This window comes from Chironomus tepperi, unplaced genomic scaffold, assembly GCF_022539635.2.
Source record: "Chironomus tepperi strain 1889 unplaced genomic scaffold, CSIRO-AGI_Ctep_v1 contig_461, whole genome shotgun sequence".
Classification (NCBI taxonomy): Eukaryota; Metazoa; Arthropoda; class Insecta; order Diptera; family Chironomidae; genus Chironomus; species Chironomus tepperi.
In genome coordinates, this window is record NW_027226583.1 from 575,058 (window position 1) to 586,791 (window position 11,734).

An 11,734-nucleotide genomic window follows, 5' to 3' on the forward strand; every position below is an offset into this window, starting at 1 on the left:
GAATGAATTTAAATGAAGAATGACGTATTCTTTAGCATTGAGGAAGATAGATTTTAGGGCAGAAACGTAATTAGGGATTAGAGATAGACTCCAATTTAATCAGGAAAAAATTAATTTATTAGGATTTTGATATAATAAGACAATAATCTCTACTCAAATTTAACAACAACAAAGCAGCAATGGTGTAGTTGTTAGAGTGTCCGCAAATCAATCCTTACGTTCCGGTTCAATTCTTGAGCTGGTCTCAAGATAGTCTAGTTAAATTCGGATGCTATTTCGCTTTTCTAGCCACATCAACTTGGTTCGAGTAATTTTCGATTTTTTTTTTTTGATAAGACACAAAGTTGACCTTCTAGTCTCAATGTTGAAAAGTTTCAGTAAAAGGTGATGATTATTTCTTTTTACTTCATTACGAAATGTAGCATTTACGAAACTTTTAAACCTAACACGATTAATAGTCTGAGCAGCAATTTCATTAAGTTGCTTGTCCTACTAAGCCGATTTTTTATAAGTAGACGATTGCCAGAACCACACTTGGGCTACCAGAAGTTCGTATCCCCGGAAGATTCCAGAAAAAAGCTTGTCTCATTAAATGAATATGTAGCGATTGATTAAAAGCATTAAGATATTTTGTTGGTCGAGTAAGTAAAGTGCTTAGCTCAAATTTGGTACGGTAACCTCAAAAGTAGGTGGGTTCGAATCTAACCATTTTCAAATTTCAGCTTTTTTCAGAAGTTTAGATACTTTGACTTCTTAATTTACAAGATCCAAATTATGATTGTGTCTCTGGACCACGTAGATTAAGGAAATAGATAGGAACTAGAAGTGTACCTGGAAAAATAGAGACAAAAGGTACAATATTGCCTTAAGATTGGAATGTTGAATGAAAGAACTTGAAAAGTATCACTTCATTGCCCACAGAAGATCAAAATGTGTTGGAATGGAATTCCTATCAACATTATACATATTATTGGAAGTTCAGTGGGAAGGAGGATACAGATAATGCAAAATTTATATATGAAACTTTACCATACTGTCTAATAACCCCTGATAGCTCACTGACAAAATCATGCGACAGGGAATTTTAGAATGAAGTTTCGAGTCCCATTCTAGTTCCGTTCCTCTGAATTTGACATTTACTCTTAGATCAACAAAATGAAAACTTCAGTATCATTTGTGGCGTAACCTAGATTTTAATATTAATATCAATCAATATCTACAAAATGACATTCCTTAACATATCCAATGCATACACAATTATTGCAATATGTTGTAATCAATTTCGATTTATCCATCCACAGTCATCTACATATTCCTGAATAAAATGTTGTTCATCTACATACAAATTAGTTAGCTAATAAATAATCCAATACAGTCCAGATATACAGTCGATGCTATTTAAAATATTTGTGTCTATTTACCCAACTGTCTCTAAGCTCTTCATAGAAATGAAACAAATTTCTCATTTCAGTTCCGTTCAAAAGCTAATAATGAGAAGAACTTGGTATAAAATTTCTGAGAAATATTCAAAAATTTTCTGGATATTCCTTCTAGGTTTATGCATAATTACGTTATATAAATACAGAAAGTCATCTGTAAATGTACAATCTGTGCAGCAGCACTCACAAAATGCATTTAATCCAGCACACAAAAATGACAACGACTTATTAGAAAATTCATCAGAATTTGATGAAATTCCGTTGGCAAATAGAATCATAAACCTCAACAACATTACAACGGATGTACTTAAGCCGAAAAATAAACGGAATGTGTTTTTCGTTTTTGATTCCATCACCGACAGTCGGAGACGAAAAAAGTTAAATTTCAGAGAAATTTGCTCCATTGAGTCAGCTGGTATGTAGTCTTATTTACAATGTACAATGTGTTAATGCGGGTGTGGTGTGAAAGCAAATGTCTGTGAAGTACACGGGAGCATGTTGTCAGTGACCTCCAAACCCTCCACGTGCACTTCTTAGTAATCTGACTTCTTGGATCTCACTTCTCGGATGGTGATATGTTACGTTACGACATGGCACGAAAGGCATGTTTCGGTACGTTGTGGTATGACACAGTACGTTACGGTACGATACTGTATAGATACACACCACTAGGGATTTCAATACCGGACCAAAATCTCAATCCCGGGATTACGGTATTGGGAAATCGAGCCGAATACCGGATCTGGGTATTCGGGATCCCGGGATTAAACACCCATCACACCACTGAAACGGCACAGTAGGTCACTTAATATGGAAAAGTGATATTCCTGTAATCTACCAATGCTAAACCGATAGTACATCAACATGACATTATCGGACGAGAGAGGTTCCGGTGATACGGAAAAGCAGTGTACCAATATCGTATCACCGATGTACCATTCGTACGGTGTAGGTACTATTTTCCCATACTACCGGTTAACCCGTACCATGCAATCGCACTATGGGCCCAAAATGGCAAAGGTTGTCAAAAATTCAGGTTATGTATGGATGTTGTAGTGCCTGAGAAGTAGTGTACGGGAAAAAAAGAAATTTTGTCCAAAACTGCTGTGTGCCTGACTTATGGCCAAAAAACGATTTTTGGTACCTGCCATTATAAAAATTGTTGGCGTGCTTCAATGCATGAACCAATTTTTTCAAACTTTTTATTTATTAGATATACATAGAACCAACAAAAAAACAACACATTTGCATAATTTAAGTTCCACTGTATATCCAAAAAAGTTAAAAATATGTCAAAAAATGCGATTTTTTTTACATTTCATGCTCTCATGTAGCTATAATGCACTATGGGATAAAAAATATATATGCATTTGATAGAACCTATTTATACCTAAAAATCATACATAGATTGTAATTTAATTGGATGCACTACAAAAGCATAAAATAACTTTAAAGCCAAAAATTTTCGGTTTTTTGTGATTTTTTGACCTTTAACCCCATTTTTCGCTATTAAATTCGTGCTGTTTCAGGTGAACAGTGATTATTATAGGACTTGTATTGTACTATTATTATGTGAAAAAATTTCAATATGGGACCCCCTAGCTCAATTTTGGGGGTCCAAAGGTATATACCACCTAAAAAGGGGGGTCTCTCAAAACTCAATGTTATTTTTCTTAACCGGATGTTTAACAAATAATTTAAAAACACTTTTAAACTACATTTAAACAAATTTTAAGTAGTTTCAAACTGTTCTAAACAATCGAAACTACTCATGTTAGCCAGTTCATAGATTTGTAAGTTTTTGAGTTTTAGACATATTTTCACGAGGTTTTTGGACTTAAATGGCAATACATATATAAATTGTTTATTTTTTCATAAAGTACTAACAATATCCTATCCAACAATATATAATAAGTCATACATAACGTCAATTCAGTCAAGAATTTTGAAAAATGTTCAAAATTTTATGTTTTTTTAAAATTCATCCTTCACATTTATGCTTATAAATGCTGTTAAACTTAAGTATATGCATTGAATTTGGTATTTTTGTAGACATTAGAGTAGTATTAAGGTAATAAAAAGGAAATCAAAGTCCAAAAATAGCTTAATGTAAAAAAGGACAAAGTCCAATTTACCATATTTTGACTTCCTTTACTCAGTGCAGGGAGCATCCAAATTTTATTTTTTGAAATATTTTCTACACATATATACTAGAACTATTCGAAAATAAGCAAAAAAAATAATTTTCCGAGATTAAATCGAAAAAATTTGTCCATTGAAAAACCTTAAAAATAGCAATTTTTAGAAAAAATTAGTTAACTCGATTCGTATGATTAGCAGCGAAAAATTACTTTTGTGTATATTTTCTGTTAGTTCTAGTATATATGTGTAGAAAATATTTCAAAAAATAAAATTTGGATGCTCCCTGCACTGAGTAAGGAAGCCAAAATATGGTAAATTGGACATTGTCCTTCTTTGTAAGCTATTTTTGGACTTTGATTTCCTTTTTATTACCTTAATACTACTCTAATGTCTACAAAAATACCAAATTCAATGCATATACTTAAGTTTAACAGCATTTATAAGCATAAATGTGAAGGATGAATTTTAAAAAAACATAAAATTTTGAACATTTTTCAAAATTCTTGACTGAATTGACGTTATGTATGACTTATTATATATTGTTGGATAGGATATTGTTAGTACTTTATGAAAAAATAAACAATTTATATATGTATTGCCATTTGAGTCCAAAAAACCTCGTGAAAATATGTCTAAAACTCAAAAACTTACAAATCTATGAACTGGCTAACATGAGTAGTTTCGATTGTTCAGAAAGGTTTGAAACTACTTAAATTTTGTTTAAATGTATTTTAAAAGTGTTTTTAAATTATTTGTTAAACATCCGGTTAAGAAAAATAACACCCGATTTTAGGTGGTATATACCTTTGGACCCCCAAAATTGAGCTACCATATTGAAATTTTTTTCACATAATAATAGTACAATACAAGTCCTATAATAATCACTGCCTGAAACAGCACGAATTTACTTTATAGCGAAAAATGGGGTTAAAGGTCAAAAAATCACAAAAAACCGAAAATTTTTGGCTTTAAAGTTATTTTATGCTTTTGTAGTGCATCCAATTAAATACAATCTATGTATGATTTTTAGGTATAAATAGGTTCTATCAAATGCATATATATTTTTTATCCCATAGTGCATTATAGCTACATGAGAGCATGAAATGTAAAAAAAATCGCATTTTTTGACATATTTTTAACTTTTTTGGATATACAGTGGAACTTAAATTATGCAAAATGTGTTGTTTTTTGTTGGAGCGGGATATCTAATTTGAAAAAGTTTGCAAAACCCATTCTGTCCCCCGTTTTTTCCATAAGTCTGGACAAAATTTCTTTTTTCCCGTACAATCCATTCAGATATGGCTAGCTTGCCATTTTTAGTACGTGTTCTATCTTTCACATATTTATGTATTTCCAATGCGGTATAATCATACTACTTTAATACCAGAAGACCTTTACCTCGTATCGTGCCACCACCGAAGAAATTATATCCTGAATTTCATAAACCTGCCAATTTCAATTGTACTTCTTTAAATTGTCCCAAAAGTAACAAGCAGGATTTGACACCCAAACACCCTTCATCCACCCTTACCCCGGATACACTCATCTAAGATGATGTGACTTGCATGATTTTTGGCACGACAGAATTTAAGCCAAAATAACCTATAAAATTAATTCCTGATGTCAATTGCTTATCCTTAATTGGGACTTCACTTAGCTGGCTGTACATATCAATTGTGATCCATGGCCTCTCATAGATGTCACCTAAAACTAGCTTTCTTGCTGACTACCGCACTTTATATCTTGAATTTACCATTCCACTATATGATGACTATGTAAATTTCATCTCAATCTAATAATTCTTCAATTACTTCTTTCAGTCTTGAAGCATCCCGATCACATAATATTCATCATCTATCTGACATATGACAACATCGTAGAGCTTCAAATTACCAAATCATTTTATGGACTTCCATATAAAAATCTAAGATTTGGCAAGTTAAATGTCAATCAATTCATAGCTGAAACACCGTGGAAAGACGTTGATGTTTATGGCAATTTCAAGGACATATCAAAATTGGTACGGTTGCTTCTGTTATGGAAATATGGTGGAATTTACGTTGATAGCAGTATGATTATAAAGGAAAGCCTTAAAAATCTTAAAAATTTCCTTTGTAGCAACGATATAGGCTCAACAGCTTACAATGTGATGGAATTTGATGAGAAAAATATTGTGGAAATATTCATAAATAATACATTAAAGGACTTTACAGCCGGCAACAGTGATATATTAATAAATACGGAAAAAATCGTTAAAAATTTATGTAAAAATGCCAGAACTGAATATGATAGAGTGATTTGCAGAGGATTCAAAGTCATGTCAAAGGAATTTTGTTATCCTATATCCAGTAATATCCATTGGCAACTATTTGATGTGAATTATAAAGGAAAAATAATCATGTTGATTGAAAAGTCTGCAATAATTAATTTGTGGAATGAAAAATATGATATGAAAAAGGTTGACAAAGTAAGGCAAACAGCAGTTGCAGAGATAATGAAGGAATATTGCCCGAAAACCTTTGGTGTTGTTTGGAAAAATGAATTTTGAAACTAAATAAAAATGGAAGTAAATAAAAATAAGTTATGTAAATGGAATGTTCAATTCCCATTTGTTATTTGGGTTCTATAGACTCAGCTTTTGAATTTTTCATGTGCTGCATTTTCAAATTATATGCTCTTCATCATCATTCTCCTGTAATTCTACTGCATTTTAGGCTTAAGTTATTAATGTCATTAAAGGAATGGTTCAAATCCCATCATATAGCGTATGACTTTAATCCTCTACTCCTTTAAATCATAATAAATTGCAAAATGCTCTTATTGCAGCTTCTCGATCCTTGAGTCATATGGCCTCAAATTTCATTCTTTAACATAAAATGTGTTTTGCAACAGTCGGATGCTGCCATGACATCAGTATCCCAACGACTATGAAGTTTCCGCTCAGAATCACATTTGATCTAGATTCCCAAAACTTTTTTTTTCATGTCAAGGATCTTGACACCTTATTGATAGCAGTACTTTGGAACTGGGATTCATCAAAATAGCAGGCTTACAGTCTTGAACGAAATATGAAGAACAACCCAAAACTTAGATGTGAGTCGAGGTGGCTCGGTGGCGGAATGGTTTAGTACTTCGGTACATAATTAATGCAACACCGATCTAGCGATCATGTGTTCGAGACTCGGCATAAGAAATTTTTCACATGTCCTTTTTCGAATCATATGTAGTGGAAACGCGGCTCACAGCCTCCCTTTGAAGCCTACAGGCAGTAATGTCATCAAAGAAGTGGTTCGGATTCCACTATAAACTGTAGGTCTAGGTTTGAGCGAGAGATCTAGCGAATCCTCCCTCGTTAAACTCCCAATAGCCATGAAACGCATATAAACGCGCAGCTATGGACCTTAAGGTCTGCAAAGCTAATGTTTATTTATTTTAATTAGTTTTCTGTTCTACATACTGGTATGAAGGACATGGGCAGAAAAAGGTTGAGAATCTGGTCCGAAACTGGTGGGTTTCTAACTTGAACCTTGCTTGAGACTGGATTTCTTCAAACTGCATCTAACCGGGGGTCCTGATTGGGATCAGAGCTTTAACCTTTTATGCTGTTTGCCTTTCGAGATCAGAGTATCTTGGTATAAATGGCTCGAACTTCGACGTAAAGAATCAATCCCTAGCAGCCAACGAGCTTGCTTTCAAGAGCATTCTCTACTTAAGTATACTAGCTTACCATGTTCACGAACGTGTTCTCAGCTTACTTTGCACTTAAGAGCGTGTTCTCTGCTTTCCAGGGAATGACAGTGCTGCTATGGTAATCAACTTTCAATCATGTTTTTGCATTTTCTACAAATTTCCATCTTCAAAAGTTCTGGAAATTGCCAGTTCAATCATCCAAATTCTGCTTCATCTTCAAAAATTCAATATTTATTATGCATTACTTCCATCTCCTCTTGAAACTTCTAACTTCACCTTGAACTTGAGTGAACCAAAACAAAAACTTTTTCCATCTTTGCCAATTCTCATTGAGAATTACTCAATTCATATATTTCCCTACGCACACATAAACAGAAATTGAATAAATTTATTTACATGTAAAATCGAAGCTTACTTGATGTAATCTAAGAGAATTGAAAAAATGTAAATTGATTGTCGAAAATAGAAAATCGGCATGAACATGATACTGAATTCATCTAGATTGTACGATTTTGTGTATAAATGACCTTGTTCAGCATCAGTTCTTTATTTTTAGCGCTTTTTTTTGAAACAAAAGGGTGATTAATGATACAGTTTGCTTTGATGGCTGTGTGAGATGTGAGATCTAGGCAGTTATGCATTGTAGAGGAATTAGTTTGAAGCAGAGTTGGCAGGAATTTGTGAGCCGGACTCCAAAAGTCTAAATACTTCACTTTTTTTTCCTCCTTATTGAACTCTTCCGAACTCTGGTTTGTAGTATTAACTTTGTACAATCGAGTTTGTCCCGTACCGATTGGTAAAGAAGCAAAGAACTATCTATAAACACGTAAATTAATGATTTTTCATTTGATAAACAAAAACACGTGATTTTAAGGTTCAAATTTTGAACTTTAAGAATTGGTTGATTTTTGAACATTGAAAATTCAAATTCAAAAAATTCGTTAAATTACAAAATCGACTAAATTGTTGCAGGCGCTATGAAAAATTGGTCAAAATCAGCCATTACGATGCCGTCAGAGCAATATTGCGTCTTGCTGTTGGCATAATGATGTCTTCAGAGTTGCAAAACGATACTTGTGACAGGCTAAAACCGTACAAATTCTTGATATTTTGTAATTTTTCATATTTGTTAATAAAAAATATATAAACTTGACCCATATAATATATTGGGTTTTTCTTACAAATCCTACAAATTTATTTGTCCGGTTTTTGCCTGTCACAGGTGCCTGTTTTGCAACTCTGGATGCCTTAGTGAACTCGTTGTGCTCGTTGAGCTTGTGGTGTTGGAATATTGTGTCTAGAACTGACCTAAATTCTACTATTTCTTGTATTTTGGGTTATAAAGCTACTAAGATGATGTAAGAAGCAATGATGGGCAATCTGTATGTTGCAGCATACTAGTTTGTTATGGCTTCTTAAAATGCTTTAATCGTGGCTTACCGCCCAGATGTGCCGTGGCACAAAGCAGACTACCACTGAGCTACATTGCACCGACATTGTTAATGATATCATGATCACATGCGACAAAAATGCGCTCTAGCCACTCAATAACATCGAATCCTTTTTTAAAGCTTTTTTAATCTCAATCATAAAATCCCCAACTCTTTTTTTAAAAAATCATAAAAGCTTTGATAATATTTTATGTAGTGTAAGGCTAAGTCTGAATAGAAAAAATTCTCCGAATTGAACCGTCAAAGCTATTTAAGTTCCGTAAATTGAGCTCTTTATAGTATTACTACATTAAATCTCAAAAAAATATCTCTCAATTTTTATTTGTAAACTTTTTTTATTTTATGGTTCTATGGTTTCAGGCTATAAAAGACTTTAGTTCCTTTTTTTTGTGAATAAACAGTTCATAGTACCTAATCACAGAAAAGTTTTTTGAAAACAAAGAAGTAGGCTATGAAAATTAATTCAAGGCTTTTTAATTATTGATGGGGAAGCTGTTCATGGAATTGTCTAATTATTTACTTAAAAGCTTTCAATTTTCTAATTTAAGGCTTTAGTTGAGAGAGGTTGTTGATTAATGAATGTTAGTGGGAAATTAGAGTTTTTGGGATTTCTCATTATAGAACTGTAGGATCTCTCTAGTTTTAGAGAAGAAGCAGCTGTGTTAAAAATGTCAAGGTTATCAACAATTCTTTGTCACATTTTGTCATATTTACCAGAGCAGCACAACCCAATGAACCGAATTTTTTTCGTAAAATTGGGTTGAAAATCAGTCGTCATGCTTCCATCAGGACTGTTTTGCGTTTAACCATTTTTACGGATACGTAGCGGTACTCTAGCAACCGCGTTGTGCTGTTCGGGCTGCTTAGCTGCCCATACAGATCAACTGTAAATCGTGGATTCATATTGATGGTGCCTGAAGCTAGTTGTATCACTGACTACCGTTTGCCAAGCAACTAATCACCAAGTCCATTAATATCAATATCTACAGTCTCTGTGTCATCTACAAAGCCAAACACAAGGCAAACGTTACATACTTATTAATGAGAGCTTCAATGGAACTTCTGGCAAGACTTCTCCAAATAGTTAATATGAAAATCGTCGTATCAGCTTCATTTAATAACTGATACAAGTCTGCGTAGATCATAGACTTGCTAGCTTTACTTAACCTCAAAAAACTGATGAACTCTTGTTCAAAACCATCCTGCAATTAAGGTTGTGGAGGAAAAGGTGTGCTTCCAAACATCATAGTTTCAGTAAGACTCGAACCCACGCCCTCCTTATTTACATGTCGGAAGCTCCTACAACTGAGCTACACGGGGATTACTTGAAAGTAGGGTACGTACAACATCAACAGATAGGCCAGTTGATTTGGACGAATTATAAGTTACAACCAGAGTTGGCAGTACTCTAATGTGGAGTCAACTCCACTTTTTTTTAGAAGGCATAGTGAAGACACCTTTTTGGGCTTTTAAAGTCCGGATTCCCAAAGTCCTGCCAACTCTGGCTACAACTAATAACTGCAAGCCTTCACATCTAAAATGCAAGAAATGCAGGCATGCGGTTTTTTTGCCGAACCATACTTGAAAGTGTGGCTTAATGCTCACTTAAGCCTCCTGTCTCTATACAATTCTCATAGCACATCTCTTATCATTTTTATTGGACCAAAACACAAAATACCACAACTCAATTTATAGAATTTCTAGATTGCAGGTACTGCAAAATTTTCTACATTTTCAGTACATGATGCATGTGTTATGATGTTTTAATGCATATGTAAATGCAAAGTAAACCATCAGAAAAGCACATCATAATGCTTGAATAACGTAAATATTGCTTTAAATTCTTCAAATGGAATTTGCAAATAAAAATGTTTTTTTTTCATGCTCTAAATATTCTACTCATCATTACTATATCCTTTTTCTGTAGAAAAATGTGTAGAACTGTAATGCTAACAAAATAGTATTTTTAATCAGAGGCATGCTTTCATGTTTGTTCTTTTTCAATCTAATTCTCAAGGGAACGATTACTTAGGACAGGAGTGGCCAACATGGGTGCCGCGGCACGCTTAAAAAATTTTTATTGTCTAGAAATGTCGTGCTCGGTTTCGGTGGAGGCCTATCAACTTGTGCCGCTTAAAATAAAAGGTTGCTCCCCACTGACTTAGTACGCTCATTAGAGAGGTTAGTGGACACCTCCTTATTGGCACCTTCTCATTGTGTTGCAGAGAATAGAGGTCAAAAAGTTGATTTTTGCGTTACGTAATAAGTGAACGGCCCCAGAGGATTTTACAAAAATTTAGAAAAATGAACTTCATTCACGGCTTTATTCAATAGACAACTGACAACGCCAACTCAAGGGGTGTTGCAACTCTGATGACAAAGTGTAGCTCTTTACTTTTTTGTCGCTTTTTATGAAATTCCATCAATGGCCTAATTGGTAGAGCGTTCGCCTTTCGTGCCAAAGGTTATTGGTTCAATCCCAGGTCATCTAAAATTTTTGAAGATCTTTTTCCTTTTCATAGTTCTAGTTACGAAACTCGGTTCGAGTGATGGATGCAGGTCTTTGGCGAATCACGTGTCTTCATTGCTAAGGATGCAAGGATACCTGGTTTCTGGATGATTTTCTTTACGACTTATTTCACTTACGGGTTGTAATAGGGTACATTGCAGGATACATGGAGATCTTATGAGCTAGCAGCGATTTGCCGGATCCCACTATAAAGCTCTAAGTCTGAAATGTGTGATATAACAGATTGTTAATTGCACTCACTCCAGCTCATAAGGATAGGCCTTTTAAGCATTATATAAGATATCAACCCCCTGCGCCAGATTATACGCACAGGCTAAAATAGTGAAAAATCTCTGAAATCCGACTAGACATTCCATGATCGAATCCAAATGGATACGTTAAAAAAAGTAGAAATGGAATTTTTTTAGAACTTTTGGAATTTAAATCGTGTTTTTTAAAGAATGATTGGTAAATGTATCCATAAAGATTTAACAGCATAGATT

General features: G+C 33.9%; 1 protein-coding gene across 1 annotated transcript; it reads left to right on the forward strand.

Moving 5' to 3' along the window:
* Window positions 1–1,488: 1,488 nt before the first annotated feature.
* On the forward strand, window positions 1,489–6,176 carry LOC139099101 (lactosylceramide 4-alpha-galactosyltransferase-like). Its single transcript, XM_070651501.1, has 2 exons — window positions 1,489–1,854; window positions 5,402–6,176. Exons 1-2 carry the CDS (start codon window positions 1,491–1,493, stop codon window positions 6,127–6,129), a joined length of 1,092 nt encoding a protein of 363 aa, XP_070507602.1. The 5' UTR covers window positions 1,489–1,490; the 3' UTR covers window positions 6,130–6,176.
* The last annotated feature ends 5,558 nt before the right edge of the window (window positions 6,177–11,734 follow it).